This window comes from Heloderma suspectum, chromosome Z (genome assembly GCF_057233095.1).
Source record: "Heloderma suspectum isolate Gila_16-S chromosome Z, 16-S_ref, whole genome shotgun sequence".
Lineage (NCBI taxonomy): Eukaryota > Metazoa > Chordata > Lepidosauria > Squamata > Helodermatidae > Heloderma > Heloderma suspectum.
In genome coordinates, this window is record NC_139476.1 from 2399841 (window position 1) to 2420000 (window position 20160).

Sequence of the window (20160 nt, forward strand, 5' to 3'; positions counted from 1 at the left end):
ATAAGCCGGCCTCTCCAGTCCCCCACAACAAGAAATGCCCCCTCAGCCCCCTCTCCAAGGCTGTTTTTGCAACCTCGGAGAGGCAGCCGTCACGGTGCTCTCTGTGTCGGCTGCGAGGGGCAACGGGAGCATGGATTCCTGGATCGGGGGTTGGAGCACTGTCTCTGATCTCAGATCCAGGAATCTGAAATATCCCATGGCCCCCAGGTGCTGTCTTGCTCCATAATAACAGCAAAGGGATAAGAGAACTGTGGAACAGCTCTGTCCCAGGCAAAAGGCAAGGATGAACTGGAGAGGAGGGGCTGGGCTGTGACAAAACTCTGTCATATGATCCCTGCCTTTCCGGGGCAATAGGGTTAACCCACTGTGGATGCCTCCTCTGCCAACCAGGGAATAGTGATGACAAATCCACATGCGTTTCCTGAAATGTTTAAACACCGCCACAGTTCTGTGGCAACTGGCCAGTGCACTTCAAAGAAAAACTACTTTGGTTAGTTCACACATACTCAAGGGGAAAGTGTGGTGTCTTATACACAGCAAGACGCAACAGCAAAGCAATATGCAATAGCACGTTCCAAGACAATACATCTTATTACATCCTGTGTCACGCAGCAGCCTAACTCATGGGTGCTGCTGTTCAGTTCTAAGTAACAATTCTCAATAGCCTCTCTATTAGAATAGTGAACAAGCGGTGAGCGTCGGCAGAAACAGAGCCAGAATGGGGCCACTGAGAAAAAGGGAGATATCAGGGGAACTTGAGGTTTACAAAAGTACAAAAAAAACCCTTTTAAAATAAAAATGAAACACATTTAGTAGCAACAGAACATTGAGTATCAACTGAAGAAAAACAGGAAAATGGGGGGGGGGAAGGAGAGCAAGGGGAATAGAATATCCTGGTGGAGGGCATTGCTGGCCTAAAACCCTGCACATGAGCACTCCTGTTAAGCAGCAAAGATCACTGCACCATTTTTGCTTGTCCCACTAGTCTCTTTATGATTTGGCTTAAACAGTTATCAACACGGCCTTACTTTTCCATATTTGCTGAAGAGGTTCTTCAAGTCTGTTGCTCGGGTAGTGGAAGCAAGGCCACTCACCCAGAAGTTCCGACCGGAACTGGCACTGTCGCGATCTAGTTGAGAAAAGGAAGGGAATATCATCAAGCCATGGCATGACAAGGCCACCCACCCCACCGCTGAAGAGGATGACCACATGCTGGAAGGGGATGCGGCCCTAGGAAAACACACACATTTCAGTCGATGTCCAATTTGGTGACAATCCGAGATGAATTTGAGCATGTCAGCCTTCACTGGGGTACGTACCTGCTTATCAGACATCTGCTGATGAATGCCAACAGTCTCATTTATACTCAACAGTGAGGGTGGACAGAAGTTGGACATTTGCAAAATGCACCCAGGATTGCCGACATGTGGTGAATGTCAACATTCACAGAGGTTTGGACTTTGCTGTGATATATGCAGAAGTCTTTATTTAACAGGAAGTGCCACCACGTCAATTCATATATGGCTCCAATTGTCCCATCCCTCTTTTTGATCATCAGGGCTCACTGTTTGCAGGACTCCATCCCACTTCATAGGGCAGGGGTGGGCAACTTGTAGCCCTCTGGCTGTTATGGCCTACAACTCCTATCAGCCCTAGCCAGCATAACCAATGGTGATGGGAGTTGTAGGCCAAAACATCTGGAGGGCCACAACTTGCCCACCCCTGTCACAGGAGCTCTTGTCATGCTTCACTTGGATGGATACAATAGTGGGGGGAATCACAGGAAGGGGAGCAGAGCTGTGAAGAGGAATTTCGGAGGAACCCTGAACACCATCTCATGGCTCGGTCTCCAAATCTCACATGGTGAGTGTCCATGGCAGGCTCCTTACAGGGGAAGAGGAGGAGTTGATTCCTGTCACTGAACTGAGCTCCCATGGAGCCCAACTGTCTTTTGATGCTTAACCTGAGGGATTAGCAGCTGATTGGCATTTAGCAAGGACTGGTCAGGCACTCCCTCTCAGATCTGGAGTTCTCCAATTTACCAAGTCCATTTCTTGCAATTGTCTTTTAGGACCCTAATCTGCTCCTCCACTTTAGGAGAAATGTGGACATACCTGGTAAGGATAGAGACTTTGTAGCCCCGAGGATATGGAATGACCACCCAGACAAGTACATCTCTCCTTTCTTTTAGGCAGAAAGGTAAGGCTTATCTATGTAAGGGAAGTTTTATGCAGGGCTACCAACTTGTTTCTTATTTTTATTCTTGCAGCTGTGCTGATTCTGAATGGATTGGGGGGGGACTGTTAAGAATGAGTATTTTGTTTCTGCGAAAACACAGCATAGTATTGCGAATTTGTACTGAAGTTCAGTTTTGGGAAGGGATGACCATACCAAGCAAATGACTTCTGTAGTCTTTAAGTAAGCATGTGCTAGATACGTTAAATGATGGTGTGCCATGTGTAAATTAGTACCTACAAATAATAATTTTTCAGTAGTCTTCATAAGCATTTTAGGCATCTTCTGGAAGGATAACTCTTAAGGAAACCCACAAAATGGGTTTACAGGAACTATTAATAATATTTTATTGATTTATTTCATTTCTATACCTCCCAACAGCTGAAGCTCTCTAGGTGATTCACAATGATACCCCAAACCCCAATAATAATAGGTTTGTTTTTTGGGGGTAAGTTAAAAAAGCTTTTAATATGTCATAAAAGTCACAGGACTGAGAATCTGACATAAACTGACAAGAGGAGTGCACGTGCTATTACAGAAAAAAAAGGCCTGGAGAAACAAGGGGAATGTATATACATACATATGATATGCTCTGAAAATTACCAGGGGGATCCAATATTGCAAGTGGTACTTTTTATAATAATGGTAGGGCCCAATCCACAACAATACATGGTGGAGTTGCACTCCCGGTCCCCTCGAAGCTGGGTAAGAGTCTGCCAGGCCTTGCTGTTATTCTTCCAATGATATTGCAAGCGCAAACAAGGAATACTGCAGCCAGGGTCTGTGGCTTATGGTCAGGCCCTGTTGGAATTCCTCCTCCTGGCTCAAGAAGGCAGACAAGTGAATTATAATGAGGGAGGAGGAACAGTTCATCCTCCTGTGAGGATTCCAACTGGCGCCAAGCCAGCTGTCTGAGGGAAGATCATGTGGCAAAAGCAGTCGTGCCCTTCCTGGCCTGCTGGATCCGTTCCTGAATTTGGTATGTGTGTGTGGAACAGGGGGACACCTGGAATCTATGCAGATTCTGCTTTCCAAGATACCCGGAAGCCAGGTAGATAATCAGGTGTTAAGGCAAGGGATTCTATTCTTTTGTTCAAAGGAGGAAGACACACAGATGAAAGCCTGTCCCTGAGGAGACTGTATACAATTTCTCGTATTTGAACGCTACCTGTTGCTTTGAGAACTATTTATTTATTACATTTTCACACCGCCTAATAGCTGAAGCTCATAACTAAAACGTTTCATGGTGCACCAGCAGGCAGAACATATTGTGCCAAATACTGGAGTAGTTCTTTGAAATCTGGCCATAAGATTACATTTTGGTGTTCTGATGGCTTTTGGCAGATTAAATCTTTATCATCTGGGCATGGGAAACTGGAGACCACATACCTTCCCGATTTAAAAAGCTGTAGATCTACAGGTATTCCTGCTACTGGAAGGACCCCAGCTATCTTATTTTCTCTTCCTATCAGCCACTTTTGGTGTCAAGCAGAAGGGCAGGATAGAAATATTTTAAATAAATACACAACAAGTGTCATCAAGGAAGGATCATGATCCTGCATAAGCACATGTATGAATATTTTAAAATATATACCTTTATCCTCTTTCGAAGCCAATTTTTCATCTTTGGTCTCCACAGAACTAGGGGCAGAAAAGAAAAAAAGAAAGAAAAATGAATCAGGAAAGAAAAGGCAAACTGATATTAAATATATAAAATAGACTAAAATCCAATACCTACCAGACTTAAGTCGTGAAATAATATATAAGAAAAGCCAATAATAAAAACATCTTATTAAGATAAGCAATAAGTTTGGGGTTGTCCTTAACGACAGAACATCTTTAAGACAACTAAAAAGGTAAAGATTTAAGAAAAACAACCCATAAAGGTTGTAAAAAAGAAATCAAATCATACTGTGTTTTTAAAAAATGTACAAGGAGGAAAAGAAAAGGAAACAAAACAAAACTTAGAAGATGGCTTTTAGAGTAAGGTAACAATTTCAGCAGTCTTGCGGGCCAATTTGAAGAAATACCCTGACCAATCTCTTAGAGACCAATAAGATTTTTTTTTTTTTTTAAAGACAGCATCTGGTCTAAAACGGAGAAAAACAAACCTCGTGTTCTGATCACCGCCCTCTTTGGCGGAGGACTCTCTAGTGGCGGAGGACTCTTCCCCACAATTAGCCTTCGCTTCCGTCTTCTCGGCATCTTGGCTAACCACGTGGGGACCTGCGTCCGTCTCCGCAGTTTCCTCACTACTGGCTTCCAGAGTCTGGGCTGCTCTGCTACTCTCACCTCCTCCTCCTCCTCCACCACTCCTGCTCTCTACCGCTAAAGAGTCAGAGTCCAGCTTGGCTTCCTCAACTGTCTGTCCGCTCGGCTCCCCTTTCGCTACCACTAAGTGCTTCGCTTCCTCCTCCTCCTCCTCCTCCTCCTCGGTCTTGGCCGCAGCCTGGCCTGACTGGCTCTCCGTATCTAACAGGTCTTCGCCCGGCTGAGCGGCGGCGGCAAGCGTGTCTTCCTCTTCCTCGGCTGCCTTTTTGCCCGGCAACGGGTTATTCGCTTCCTGCGCCTGCTCCTCTTCAGAAGCATCTTCTTTAAGGGGCTCAGATTTACAAGTGTCACCCAAAATGTCGAGCATTTTCTCATTTTCTATGGATTTAACAGGAATAGAATGGCACAAGGTTTAATCACCAGGGAAACATAGCAAAGACAAATGCGGAACGGGCATGGCTGCCAGACTAACACCGAGAGAACGGCTAACGCTACACAGAGATTGGAAAACCCTTGGGTATATCACATTCAAATGCCTAAAACTAACTAGACATGGTTTACTAAATCCAGATCATAAGTTATGAAGGGAAAAATGACCCTATTACTTTAATGAAAACCTTCTGGCTTGTTCTTGACAGGTCTTCAAGAGGTTCATTCTTCCAAATTCCAAGAGGCTTAAACGGAATGAATCAAAGAACACAAAATTCCATTTCAAACTTTGAATTTCATTTTCTCTTTTGTTTCTGTTTAAAGCAGGGCAGTCCAACATGAAAACTGGAATATCTTCTGATGGCATGTGAGTCCAAGAAAGTAAATAGTATTTTATGAAATTTCCACGTAGCACCTCGTCTTCCTTCTTCTGTTATGTCGTAACTCACTTCCCTATGGTAACTTTTAAGCTGGCTTCACTACTCTACCTGAGCAAGCAATCATATATTACAGTACGTTCTATGCCATATTTCTATGGGTAGAAATCTTTTGCTTTCAAACTTGACATTAACATTTCTTCTAGTGCATTCGTGCAGCTAAATAGAAGTTTTTATTTAAAAACTTGTCAGGTCTAGAAAAAGTACTTGCTAAGTGACATCACTCTGGAATGATGTGGGTTGAGCACTACACATTTAAGTAAGACGTTTAGTAAGTTTAAGTTCTGGACCTTTCCCTCCACCAAGAAAAATTAGCTAGAAGAAATTAATTGAAAAGTACCTGGCTCTGAATGTTGCTCTTCCAAGTCCTGCAGCAAAAAAATAAAGGTGGGGGGGAGAGAAAGTTTAAATGGAGCAGAAGTAAATCTGAAGTGGTTAATACTATATTAATAATGCAAACTTATGCATGTCTACTTAGAAGTAAGTCTTATAGAGTTCAATGGGACTTAACTCCCAGGTTGTTATTTATACAGTACCACCAACGCGTACAAAGTTTTACAGTGTACAAGAGGATAAGTCTCTGCTCTGAGGAGCTTATAATTTGAAATTCGACACAGGAAAAGCAATAGGAAGCGGAGAAATGTGGAGGGAGGCGTAAACAGGGGAAGAATATGCTATTATTTCAGGCTTACAGTAGGCCATGAATATTAGGGAGTTGTGTATAGGACTGCAGCCTAAAACTACTGTTATCTCTATAAGAAAGCAAGTTCAGCACCAAGCTCTGTCAAGGCAAGATTAGAACCAATGGGTGGAAATTGCAGGGAAGCAGATTTTGACTGAACATTAGGAGTAACTACCTAGTGGCAAGAGCTATTCAGCAGTGGAATAGCCTGCCCCAGGAAGTGGTGGGCTCTCCTTTGCTGGACAGCCACCTGTTGGAGAAGCTTAGTTGCAAGATTCCAGCATGGCAGAGCCTGCATAGGCCAGAGAGGTGGAACTTGATGACCTCGAAGGTACCAATTCTATGAAAATAAATTTCTAACTTTTAAGAGCCAATGCCTAATTTGTAAGTGCCTAGGATTTCACCAGTCCTAGTTATAATTACTCAAAGAGTTATTAACAGGGTTGTGCGGATATTTCTAGGCCTTATGGATTTGAAAATACTATATATTTTGAAGTGTGGGGGAACTGCTTGCTAAATCTCTGATGAAGATTTCCAGTTATCAATGAGCAGGACTTTGGTTTCCTATAGTTTTGTCCCCTCTGCATCTTATCATATGTAGAATAAATTATACCGAAACGGGGGGGGGGGGACGGGGGACACACAGATAATTTTCATAATTCATGCAAAATTCAGGTTCTCCCAGACCACCCCATTTTTTCTGCAGTGCAGAATGAAATCAGCCTTGCCCACAACCAAACTGATTGCAAAAATGCAAGTTTCAATCAGAGCACCCATGTTAGGAGACTTGTGAGAGCAGTGTGCGGTATCTGTTGCAGCGATTAATTGTCTCTGGACCAACTATGAAGTCACATGACATTTGTGAATGTTCCCAACGGCTGGCGTGACGGCATCAGCAACAGAATCACGATGTGCATTATCAACTGGAGCGTATACATGCTGCTGACTTTTAAGAGGAACAATGCAGTGTCAATAACCTATAAAGCTACACAGCAGCTACTTACTGCAGCATTATCCAATCCCTTTGCAACAGAATCTGAACCCCTCCCATGTATTTATTTATTAAATGTATACCTAATCTTTCTACTACTAAGAGAGCTCAATGTGGCTAACAATAAAATACAAGATAAAAGATAAAATTATCATTAGAACATAACAAGTCAAAGACACATCAATAAAATTAAGAAATACATAGCACTCGACAGCTAAAACCTACTTCAGCCAACAGGTCAAGCTTAAAAGCCAAAAGTGTGAATAAAAATTTATTTGTCTGCTTTGGAAAGCAGTCAAAGATGGAGCTAGCCTGGCCTCCCCTGGCAGAGAGTTCAAGGGTCTCCTGGGAGCAGCCACTGAGAAGACCCCCCCTTTCGCATTCCCACCAAATGTGCCTCCAATGGTGATGGGGCACAGATGAGGGTCTCCAGGCCCAGCAACCAACATTTCCAGAATGGTGAGCAATTTGGGATGAGAGCTACTCAGACTCTGAAATGGGCTGGTGGGTAGGTTAGGGCTTGGGGTTTCTTTTTCTTAAACTGGAACAGCTTGTGCCGAGACTGCCATGATGATATGCAACTGAAGTCCAGCGAAACCTATGGAAAGCAAAACAATTCTCCTTGGTGGCCAACTTTACGCTGTGAAGCATATTATGCACTTCAGTTACTCTCTATGCACAAGCCAAGACCCAGGGAAACTGAAGTGAGCAGCTGAGGTGCCCAACAAGGCTGCTGCTCACACTGGGAGAAAGTGGGTTAAGCAACCTTTCGCCTTGGCTTGGGTGGGAGTCAGTCAGCCATTGTCAGGGGTGTTTCTGAGCGCAGGGAGTGGGATAGTAGTTCAGATTCTGAAGAAGAACCGCCAGACGTGGGGGAGGTATGTTCCCAGGCAGCTCCAGACGTGGCTAAGCAGGCTCCTCAGGCTTCAAAGGTCCATCTGGAGGAGGAAGGTCTCTCTTCACCCCCCGCCCATCCCCGTGAGAGACAGCGAACAGGGAGAGGTGGGGTTTGGAGAATCTGAATAGATGCGCAAGGCCCAGACACAGAGCCAAGAGGGAGATGGCCATGGCGGAACTTAGAAGGTCTACCCGACTGGCCTTGTGTGAACAGCGGCACTTAAGAGACCTCATGAGCGAGAGGGAGATCCCCCCACCCCTTAAGTTAGGCTAGTGAGACTGACTTTCTTTCAAATGGTGGGCAATTTGATCCCTCTGAAGGCATTTCCTTGCAGACTGAGAGTCACTGAGAATTTGCGTCTGTATGACCCTTTGAGCTAATGGACTAAAAGCCATAGACAGAGGCCTCTTATCTGTGTTTGATTTGTTTTGAAGTTCAGTGGGGGCAAAAGGAATCCTGGCCATGTTGAAAAACAATGAACTGTTAGCTCTAGAACAGGAAGGGGCAGATGGTAGATTGGGTAGTTCCCTAGGTGATTTGCAGTAGACTGGCAAGGGTTTCTGACTCCCAGTTGTTCAACAGCAATGACATTTTCCACTTAAATTAGGGTACTGAAATGAAAAGAGCTTCAGGTGACTAGCAGTGGCCTTCTGTGTGAAAGGGCTGTGAGCTGAGTTCAGTTCTGGTATTGAAAACAAATTCCTAGGTTCAGCATGTGCCCTGTTATTTAACTGTAAGAATATGCCTCTGACACCTGGCACTGGTTGGTGGATTTTAGGATTCTAGCACAAAACAATCCCACACAAGCCTGACATCTGCCCACCCCTTCTCTAGAATAAGAAACAAGCCCATCGGAGGAGACCTCCATGTTACCTTCACTGCAGCTAAATGAGGTGAAGCAGCATCTAGCTGGTCATCAAGTTCCTCACCATTCTCCTAAGAAAAATAAATAGAAGAAATACACATTCATTGCAGAAAGTTGTTCACTTTATTTTCCAAGTAAAAAGAATAACCACGGCTAAAATGTGAACACCCAATGTCATAGGACCCTAGCTGCTGAGAAGTTCATCAAAGCAGCAAGCCGCTTCAGCAGCCCCACCATATTTTATAGAAATAGTTAACAATTGCCTGCTACCAGCCAGCTTTCCCCAACAATGGCTTAGTCTGTGTGAGGTCAGGGGATGTCCATGGACATTCCAATAGCTGAGGTGGAAGTGCCAGGGATAGAATGCTGATATGCAGGCACTAAAGAGCGAGAAAGCGTGCGCTGCTGGCAGATAGGACTGTACATGCCATCTGGGCCAGGAATCTCCAAGGGAAGAATTATGACCATGCAGGGGTGTAGGTGGCTGAATTTCACATAATGGTTTTAACTAGCCAGCCCAAATCTTTGGTTGTGAGTCTCCGCATGTCATAATTAGAAGTTGTAGAAAAGATACTACCAATTACCTACCTCACTTTCCATCAGCTGCTCTGGAAGCTCTTTCATTTCTGCTTCAATATTGTCTTTGTCAGAGTCAAGGATGTTCTCAGAACTGTAGTCGTCTCCACAGTCGACGGCACTGGTGTTATCTATTTCGGCTTCATCTAAGATGCTAATATCCATCATGTCAATATCCTGCAAGTTATCTGAACTTGCTTCAATATCCTCCTGTAATGGGAATAAGGTGGATGAAAACAGACCATCATCACTGTGGCTTGTATCTGGTCTTCAAAAGAAACACTAAATCATGTGTTCTCTTCTCCTATACCTGTCCATCTCTCGAGTTCTCCTCCAACCCATTGTCATCGCCACCTTCTTCCTCAGGTTTACGCCCTAAAAAAAGAGTTCATAGGTTCAAGATTGACAGGCAGCTTGCCTTGTATATTTCTTTTTCCACTTAAGCCTTGCCTGAAGAATTCTTTACATTAAGGCGATGTTCTAAGGCTGAAGAACAGGGATTGCCGCTGGCGGCCTTATAAGCTGAAAACAAGTCCAAAAGCACTATTGTCTTGCCCTTGTGAGTCCTACCAATTTTTAATCACAATGTGGTAAAACGCTTGCCTGTAGCTTCACTGCTAAGGGGGGGTGGGGGAGAGTTTGTGTCAGGATTGATTCTGAGCATATAGAGATAGTTAGCAGTTCAGATTCAGAAGGGGAACAGCAAGAACCGGGGGAGGCATCTTCCCCAGCCAGTCCAGATATGGAGAGGCATGCTTCTCAGGAGGCTAGCACCCAGATGGCTGGGCCTGAAACCCCACCCCCCATAAGAGTCCAGGAGGAGGAGGGGAGTGCGGGCGTGACCTGAGGGATGCTAGAATGCGGCGCAGAGCAAAGCGGGAAAAGTTAGAGGTGGAGCTCAGACGATCAACCCGGTTGGCGATGTGTGAGGGTCGACGTAGGGGAGTATCACTGGATGGGAGAGGTTTCCCTCCCTAAGTTATTGTAGCCAGCAAGTCCCTGTTCAAACTGTTGGCAACATTGTAGCTCCCATTTGGATCCCCTGCTGTTATTCCTTTGTAGCCTGAGAGTCTTTGGGGATTTGAATCTGTAATGAACCTGTTGATAGTGAATTAAACGCATGAGACTGAAGCCTCTCTTCTTGTGTATGTGCATGAGGAAGGCGGGGGGGCAAGGGAACGTGACAGTTTGCAAGCGGTAACAAAAAGGAAATATTCCACCCCAATATTCCACTCCTGGTTTCTGTATGTTAGATGTATTTACAAACTATAAATTTGTACACCACAGTTCTGAAACACTTCTTGCTAGATGGTGGACTTTGTTATGCCGCCTGCGCTAGCAAGAATGTTCAGTTTCTGGTTCCCTGACTGCTGCCTGGGTAACAGAACAGCCCCAAGAATAAAGAAGTTTTCCATTTCTGGCTTAAAGCACAGAATACGAGTTCAGAAATACTTCACAAACAAATGTAATTTCACCTTTAGAAACGTTCACACCATCTCACCACTGTTTTTTTTTTTAGAAGAATACATTTTTGTACGGACACCACCCCACTCCAACCTCCTAACTTCGAACTGTTGGCACAATTGGTCACGCCTACTTTGAAGGAGCAAACCTGACACGTCATGGATTGCTTGATCAAAAGCCATCACGATCATTGCTCCTGCCAACAGTGAAACTCAGGTGGTGAGAGCTAACAGGACTGGAGCCAAAAATGGGGCTCCAAGAAACAAGAGGGAAGATGTGTGCTCTGGTGAATCCTGAGGTTTGCGGAAGTGTATTTTCCCTCCTGAGGCCCAGATGTATCTATACTCTTGGGAAGGGAATTCCACTATAGCTTATGGTCCCTGGGACACTTTCCCTAGGACCACAGGATTGCTTTGTAAGCTGGAAATTCGGTACTAGTTTGAAATGCGCACTTACATCTATGAGGAAGTACTGATCTAGAAAGAAAACAGTTGCCCACAATATAAAAGCAAATTCAATCAGACAATGAGCCAAGAGAGAGAACCACTTTGTACCTTTCACAGTTCTTTTGGGGGTTCTCTTGCTAGTGATCTCTGAAGCCACTGGAATTTCATCAGGATTTCCTCCTTCCTCCTCAATGGCCTAATTAGGAAGGAACAATTGTGACTATTTTGGCAAGAGCAAGTCTCTTACTTTTTATACTTCCTGTGCACTTGCCCCATAAGGAGGCATAGGTCCAGGAAAGCCAAACTCCTCTGCTCTGCATTTTAGGAAAGAACAATTCCCCGTGTTCATGCTGGACACCCCCCACCCGCCTCCCTACATTTCATCTCTTTTCTTCCTTTCCCTCCTAATCCTTGCTTATTCCTCCCAGTTAACCACTTTCTATAACCAAAGCCTCCCCATTCCTGCCTTTTAACTTTACTCTGTCCTTCCTGCACCCCTCATCACAGTATCCCAATTTCCCCTTCAGCCCATCTTCTCTTCCCTTTAACTCCCTCCCACATCCCTCAAACACCCTGCCATTCCAAAATTTGCCTCCTGTGTCTTTCTGTCATCCATCTTCCTTTTTCCTTTCCCCTCCATGTTGTTCTCCACATCAGTTTTTGTACACTATATTCTGTTAGGGCCATCTGACGATAATTTTGCATGTTTTATTGTATAGTATACTTTTATCGTTCCTGTAAACTGCTTTGTACACCTTGTGATAAAATGCAGAATATCAAAATGACTACAGCTTCATACTCACTTTGCCCCCCCATGCCCAACCTTCTGCAGTACTTCCAATTCCTTATAGCTACTCGTCCCTCTAACTCTCCCCATTCCATACTTCACCCCATACAACTTCCTCCTAGCACACCCATTTCTTTCACCTTTATCTCCCCTTTACCCTATATCCCTCTCAACCTCATACCAGTCCCTAACCCCACAGCATTCCCTTATTCCCCTCTTCCACAACTTCCCTGCTTCTTTACCATTCACTTCCCCCACTCACTCTGCACCCCAAATCCCTTTCCCCCCACAGAATCTATAATTTCCCACTTTTCCTATTTCCCTTACTCACTACTCTTCTTTCCCTCCATAGCATGCCTTTAGTCCCTCTTTTCCACTCTAGCTCCTCCTCCTTTTCCTTCTTCTATCCCCTCAAATCATTCCCTTCAACTTCCCCTCATTTCCCCATACTTTCCCTATGCCACCACCACTCATTCTCCTTTTCTGTCCCAACTTCTCCTGGTTTGAGCTCTCCCCTTCCATCCCATCCTTTGACCTCTCCCCTCAACTCCGCCCCGCCAGCAACCCTCCCTCTTCCATTCCAGGCTATAGTCCCTTTACCCTCCCCCAGCTCCTAAGTCCTCGATCATTCTGTTCCGCCAGCACTTCCTTACTGCCATAATGCAAAAACAGCCATGCTAGATAAAACAGTAGCCAGATACCTATGGAAGCCCCAAAGCACAGCACAAGGGCAATAGTCCTCTCCCATGGTTGCTCCCAGTAGCTGGTGTTCAGAGGTAGCCTGCCTCTGATCGTGAAGGTAGCATATGGCTATGATGACTAGTAATCTTTGATGGCCTTATTCTCCATGAACATGACCAATCTCCTTCTATAGTCATCAAGATGATTTTATTTTTATGTATTGCATTTTGAGCTGCCTTTCAAGAAAGCTTACAATGCAAATTAGTAAAACTCAGTGTCAAGTCATATAAGCACCTTAAAAGAAAAGCTTGTTGCCACCACCTTCTCTTGTGGCAGCAAATTCCATAAGCTAAGTGTGCACTGTGAGAGGAAGTCCTTCCTCTTGTCTGTCCTGGATTTCCCACCATTCAGTGTCATTGGATGACCTTGGGTCTTACCATTATGGGGGGGGGGGGGGATGGACTTCTCCTTATCCACTTTCTCCTCTCCCACAGCCTTCCTCCTTCACCCCCGCATTTATTCCTCCTCCACTCACTTTACTTTTGAAATCTCCTCCCACCCTCCCACTCCCGCACAGCATCCCCACTTCTACCTCAGCCTCTCCAGCTTTTAATCTCCTGTTCTGTTGTTCCATCCCCTCATCCCCACCACAGCATTCCAGTCCCCTTGTAGCAAGCCCTCTATTCACTCTTGCCTATCTTGGTTTCCCTTCCTGTTAACTCCCCCGCACAACCACCTCCCATTTCCCTAATTGCAGAAAAGGGAACCCAAAATTATCGGGGCCAATGGCAACTCTCATTACAGTATCTGGAGCGTTCGGTTTAGAAGACAAGTAAGGATAAACAAGACTGAGGTTTATAACATTATGCACAATGTGGAGGAAGTAAAGGGAAAGGTGGGGGGAGAGGTTTTCTCTCTTTCTCCCAACACTAGAACCCAATCGGAGTCATCTGATGAACTTGAATCGAGGAAGAAAAGGGAGTCCTTTTTCACACCATGCATGGAATTCGCTCCCGCAAGATGCAGCAAGGGCTGCCATCTCAAAAACCTTTCAAAGGGGATTAGGCAAATTCATGGAGGATCAGGCTATCCATGGCTACTAATGATAATGGCAGCGTATCGCCTGCACTGTCATAGCAGTATGCCTCTGAACAATAACTGCTGGGAGGCAACCGAGGGAGAGGCTGATTGTGCACATGTCTGGCTTGTGGACTTCTCAGAGGCATCTGGCTGGGCCACTATCAAGAACAGGTTGGACTAGATGGACCTTTGGCCTGATCCAAAGGACTCTTTTTATGAAGGCCAATGTTGACAGCAAAATGGGTGCTCCCTGCACAGGGGCAGTCTATCTCAGATAAGCACTGGGGACATGAAAGATGGCAGACCTGCTGCCACCCTCATGTCCAGTTTGTGGGCTTCCCAAAAGAGTCTGGCTGGGGCACTTTGGGAAGCAGGATGCTGGACCAGATGGAACCTTTGCTCTGATCCAGTAGGGGCCCTGCTAATGGAGGGCAAGTCCATCAATGGCTATTAACTGGAGCAGCTGAAGAGAGCCTCCACGTGTAGGGACAGTCTACTTCCAATTACTAAATGGCACAGATGAACAACAAGGGCTGGCACCACCTTTGTGCCCTGCCAGTGCCTCCCCAAGAGGCATCTGGCTGGCCCCTGAGAGAAACAGGACGCTGCGCTAGTCTTACCCCACTGTCCCCCTCCTGTTGCCCTCTGGTTGCTGGACTACAATTGCCATTATGTCCAATCAGCTACTGGTTGGGAATGTTGGGAACCAGAGTTCAGCATAATTCAGAATGTACCAAGTAGGGGAGACGGTTAAGTATGCCTCATCGTTTCTCCCATCCCTGCAGTAACCCCCCTTGTGCATCTTGGCTTCCCATCCTGCTGACCCCGCTCCCCAAAGCAAATCCCCCCCCATCCTTCTCCTCATTCCATCCCTCATCTCATTTCCTCAGCACCCCCCCCCCATTCTCTCCCATCCTGGCTTCTCCTTCCACTCCCACAAATCCCCGTCACCCCACCTATTTATTCTGGGACATTTGGTATGCCATCCCACAATACGAAGCAGCCTCCCCCAACCTGACACTCTCCGGAGGTATTGGATTGCATCCCCCCTCATTCCCAGGCAACAGGACAGACCGGCCTATAATACTTAATTGGCCCGCCAGCCCCTAACGTGAGGCAGCCCCCCAACTCGGCGCCCTCCAGCGGCGCCGGACTGCGACCCCCATCACCCCCGGGCAACACGGCGGGCCCTGCTCATTTGGCCTGCCGCCCCTCACGCGAGGCAGCCCCCCACCTCGGCGCCCTCCAGTGCCGCTGGATTGCAACCCCCATCAGCCCCGGGCGCCACGGCGGGCCGGCCTATATTACTTAATTGGCCCGCCAGCCCCTAACGTGAGGCAGCCTCGCCCAGCCGGACGCCCTCCAGTGGAGCCGGATTGCAGCCCCCATCATCCCCGGGCGCCGCGGCGGGCCCTGCTCATTTGGCCTGCCAGCCCATAATGCGAAGCAGCCCCCCCATCTCGGCACCCTCCAGCGACGCTGGATTTCAACCCCCATCATCCCCGGGCAACACGGCCTGTATTACTTAAGCGGCCCGCCAGCCCCTCACGTGAGGCAGCCTCGCCCAGCCGGACGCCCTCCAGTGCCGCTGGATTGCAACGCCCATCAGCCCCGGGCGCCACGGCGGGCCGGCCCATATTACGCACTCGGCCCGCCAGCCCCTCACGCGAGGCAGCCCCCCCACCCCGGCCTGCAACGCCCATCAGCCCCGGGCGCCGCGGCCGGCCCTGCTCGTTTGGCCTGCCGCCCCGCACGCGAGGCGGCCCCCATCTCGGCGCCCCCCGGCCCCACGGCGGGGGCCCCCGGCGGGCGCGGAGGGGCCGGGGCGCTCACGCTGCGGAGGCGCTCGAGCAGGACGCTCTTGTTGCCGCCGCTGTCCAGGTTGCGGCGCTTCAGCTCGGCCCGCAGGTCGATCACGCGCAGCTCGACCAGGCGCCGCGTCGCCGCCGCCGCCGCGCCGCTGAGGGAAGGCGACGGGGACGGCGCCGCCGCCTCGTCTCCGCCCGGCGCCGCCTCCGCCATCCGGACGCGGCCTCAGACGCGCCTCCGCTGCCGCAGCGCCCGAGCCTCGCGGCCCCCTCAGACAAAATGGCGGGAAGGCCTCGGCCGCGTCGACGAGGCGCCGCCGCGGGGAGAGCGCTCGCACTGCGCCTGCGCCGCGAGCGACGGGCGTCAACGGCGGGGAAGGGCGGCGGCGGCGGCGCGTGCGCGAGAGCGGGGAGGCGGGGCCGGAGGGCAGCGAAGGAGCGCTGCGCACGCGCGGCGGCGGCAGGGAGGGGGCCCCCCCCCGCGGCCCGGAGGAAGCGCGCACGCGCAAAAGGGGCGGCGAAGGGCGAGAGCGGCGCGCGGCGGCGACTGGGGGGGGGGAGGTGGCGCCGCGCGTGCGCGCAGGGGGGGCGGCGCGGGACGGAGGAGACGGAACTACGCACGCGCGGAAAGGAGAGCGGGGGGGGGCGGGAAAAGAAGGGCGGCGGCGGAGCGGGAATGGCGCACGCGCAAAAGAGGCGACGGGGAAAGGCAGCCGGGCCTAGTGGGACTTACTTCCAAGTAAACGAAATAACACGGTCGCCGTCCTGTGCAGACTTACCAGGGAGTAAGGCCAGACTTACCAGTAAGACCAGACTTACCAGGGAGTAAGACCAGACTTACCAGTAAGACCAGACTTACCAGGGAGTAAGACCAGACTTACCAGTAAGACCAGACTTACCAGGGAGTAAGACCAGACTTACCAGTAAGACCAGACTTACCAGGGAGTAAGACCAGACTTACCAGACTTACCAGTAAGACCAGACTTACCAGGGAGTAAGACCAGACTTACCAGTAAGACCAGACTTACCAGGGAGTAAGACCCATTGACCTCAGGACTGACTTCGCTGTAGGCGTGCGCAGGACGGCACCGCAAATCTGAAACCAAGTGTTTCCGCTGGGCACGGACTTGGTTTCAATTATATACACTGATGACTGTTGCTGCAATCATTCCCTCTGTTACCGGAGTTCAGAGGTGAGCGCCGATCCGCACGTAGCCAAAATGGCACCATCCATGCATTCAACAGAGATGATCAAGGTTTGGGGGAACCCTGAGGTTTGTAGAATTAAAAAGAAGGGGGACTGCCGGCCCAGCGCCCCCTCTCCAGCCCAATGTAAATTCGTTGTCTTTTGTGTGATTAGTATTGTATGCCGCCTAGAGTGGCCGGGTATCTGGCCAGATGGGTGCGGCTAATAAATAAATACATAAATAAATAATGACTGATCAAGCTAAGCGGCCTTGGGATGTTTACTGACTCCTGGAATGGGGAAAGAACTAGAAACTAGGAGGAAGGGGGAATGGAATGGAGTATCTAGCAAGAGGGTTGCCTGGCACTCTGAAGAGGATCGTTCCGCACTGCAACATTTCGTTGCAGGTCTCCCTTGTGTAACTGTACTAAGGCTATAACTATGTAGCAAAAGAGAGAGAGAGAGAGAGAAAGCAGAAGGACTAATCAGATTAAAGGTGGAATAAGTTCCTGACTTGTGTTGCTGATTACTTCCGCCTCCAGAAAGTGGGGGAAGGAACTAGAGGATCGGCTATCCTTGACTTGATCCTAACAAACAGAGAGACTTAGTGGATAAAGTAGCACTTACAGGAACCCTGGGGGAAAGCGACCATGTAGTACTTGAGTTCTTGGTTCTAAGGGAAGCAAAAGCCGAGTGTAGCCAAACGCGTATCCTGGAGTTCAGGAAAGCTGATTTAATAAACTCAGAACAATGATCAGTAAGGTCCCATGGCAAGCGACGCTAACGGGAAAAGGAGTCCAAGATGGGTGGGAGCTTTTAAAAAAGGAAATTCTCAAGGCACAATCACAAACAATTCCAACCAGAAGAAAAGGTGGAAGACAACAGAAGAAGCCAATGTGGCTTCACAGAAAGCTTAGAGGTGACCTGAAAACAAAAAAGGACACATATAGGAAGTGGAAACAAGGCCAAGTAACAAAGGAAGAGTACAGGCAGGTAGCACAGAATTGCAGGGATGGCGTCAGGAAGGCTAAAGCTGAGAACGAGCTGAGGTTAGCGAGGGATGCTAAAAGCAACAAAAAGGATCTCTTCAGATACGTGCATAGTAAAAGACAGAGGAAAGAAGTGGCAGTTCAACTATTCAGCTGCACTGGCTGCCAGTCCATTTCCGGGCCCGATTCAAAGTGCCGATATTAACATTTAAGGCCCTTAATGGCTTGGGGACAGGTTATCTGAAGGATGGCCTCCTCCCATATGTGCCTGCCCAGACCTTAAGATCATCGTCAGTGGCCCTTCTCCGTGAGCCCCTGCCAAAGGAAGAAGTGAGGCAGGTGGCTACTAGGAGGAGGGCCTTTTCTGCTGTGGCACCCCGGGTCTGGAATGAGCTCCCTGGTGAGGTTCGCCTGGCACCTACATTGTATTCCTTTCGGTGCCAGGTGAAGCCCTTTTATTTTCCCAGGCATTTTAGCATTTTAGCTTTCTAAACTTTTAGCTTTGCTGTTTTAAATTTGTATTTTAAACTCCCACACTGCTACTAGGTTTTATTGTGGTTGTATTGTTATATTGTACTTTTAATGTCCTATATATTTTAAATTTATTGTGTGCTGTTTGGTTTTAATTTCTGTGAACCGCCCAGAGAGCTTCGGCTATTGGGCGGCACAGAAATAAATAAATAAATAAATAAATAATATTCAGTGAGGATGGCAAAATGATAACAGATGACAAAGAAAAGACGGAGGTGCTCAATTCCTACTTTGGCTCAGTCTTCTCCTAAAAGAGGGTCTATGACCCCCCTGGCAAAGACGAAGTACAGGCTGAAGGGGCAGGACTGCAGCTTGAAATTGATAGGCATATGGTCAAGGAACTCCTAATTACTTGGAATGAGTTCAAATCTCCAGGGCCAGATGAGCTGCATCCTAGAGTAATAAACGAACTGGCAGAAGAACTCTTAGAACCACTCTCTATTATCCTCCACTCTCTCCTGGAGTGTGCTCAAATTCATATTCGTTGCATCGGTGATGCTATCTAGCCATCTCATCCTCTGCCATCCCCTTCTCCTTTTGCCTTCAATCTTTCCCAGCATCAGGGTCTTTTCCAGAGAGTTTTCTCTTCGCATTAGGTGGTCAAAATATTTGAGCTTCAGCTTCAGTCTCTGTCCTTCCAATGAGCACTCAGGGTTGATTCCTTTAGGATGAACTGATTTGACCTCCTTGCAGCCCAGGGGACTCGTAAGAGTCTTCTTCAGCACCACAGCTCGAAAGCATCAATTCTTCGGCGCTCAGCGTTCCTTATAGTCCAGCTCTCACAGCCATACGTTGCTACTGGGAAAACCATAGCTTTGATTAGACGGACCTTTGTCGGCAAGGTGATGTCTCTGCTTCTTACTATGCTGTCTAGGTTGGCCATAGCTTTCCTCCCAAGGAGCAAGCGTCTTTTAATTTCATGGCTACAGTCACGGTGATCTTGGAGCCCAAGCAAATAAAATCTGTCACTGCTGCCATTTCTTCCCCTTCTATATGCCAGGAAGTGAGGGGGCCAGATGCCATGATCTTAGTTTTTTTAATGTTGAGTTTCAAACCAGCTTTTGCATTCTCCACTTTCACCCTCAACAAGAGGCTCTTTAGATCCTCTTCGCTTTCTGCCATTAGGGTGGTATTGTCTGCGTATCTGAGGTTGTTGATAATTCTCCTGGCAATCTTAATTCCAACCTGTGATTCATCCAACCCGGCGTTTCTCATGATGTACTCTGCATATAAATTAAATTAGCAGGGCGACAATATACAGCCTTGTCGTACCCCTTTCCCAGTTTCGAACCAATCCGTTGTACCATGTCCGGTTCTTACTGTTGCTTCTTGACCCTCATACAGGTTTCTCAGGAGACAGGTAAGGTGGTCTGGTATTCCCATCTCTTTAAGAATTTGCCACAGTTTGTTGTGATCCACACAATCAAAGGCTTTAGCATAGTCAATGAAGCAGAAATAGACGTTTTTCTGGAATTCTCTTGCTTTCTCCATGATCCAGTGAATGTTGGCGATTTGATCTCTAGTTCCTCTGCCTCTTCAAAACCCCGCTTGCACTTCCGGTAGTTCTCGGTTCACATGCTGCTGAAGCCTAGCTTGTAGGATTTTGAGCATCACCTTGCTGGCATGTGAAATGAGCGCAATTGTGCGGTAGTTTGAACACTCTTTGGTGTTGCCCTTCTTTGGAACTGGAATGTAAACTGACCTTTTCCAGTCTTGCGGCCACTGTTGAGTGTTCCAGATTTGTTGGCATATTGAATGCAGCACTTTAACAGCATAATCTTTTAGGATTTTAAGTAGCTCAGCT

General features: G+C 47.7%; 1 protein-coding gene across 3 annotated transcripts in view; it reads right to left on the minus strand.

Annotated features, from left to right (window-relative positions):
• Positions 1-15995, minus strand: part of LOC146333491 (scaffold attachment factor B1-like) — a 36807-nt gene extending 20812 nt beyond the window's left edge. For 2 of the 3 annotated variants that reach the window (XM_084825621.1, XM_084825623.1), the window contains exons 1-9: positions 15676-15995; positions 11403-11490; positions 9695-9759; positions 9397-9594; positions 8817-8879; positions 5713-5740; positions 4347-4884; positions 3830-3876; positions 1029-1129 (exon numbers count right to left, since the gene is read on the minus strand). In XM_084825621.1, coding sequence (XP_084681747.1) covers positions 1029-1129; positions 3830-3876; positions 4347-4884; positions 5713-5740; positions 8817-8879; positions 9397-9594; positions 9695-9759; positions 11403-11490; positions 15676-15864 — 1317 coding nt within the window. In that variant the 5' untranslated portion in view covers positions 15865-15995. Of the gene's footprint in view, positions 1-1028; positions 1130-3829; positions 3877-4346; positions 4885-5712; positions 5741-8816; positions 8880-9396; positions 9595-9694; positions 9760-11402; positions 11491-11886; positions 14658-15675 lie in introns of those variants that run through there. The other variant, XM_084825622.1, reaches the window with a different exon arrangement.
• Between the last annotated feature and the right edge of the window lie 4165 nt (positions 15996-20160).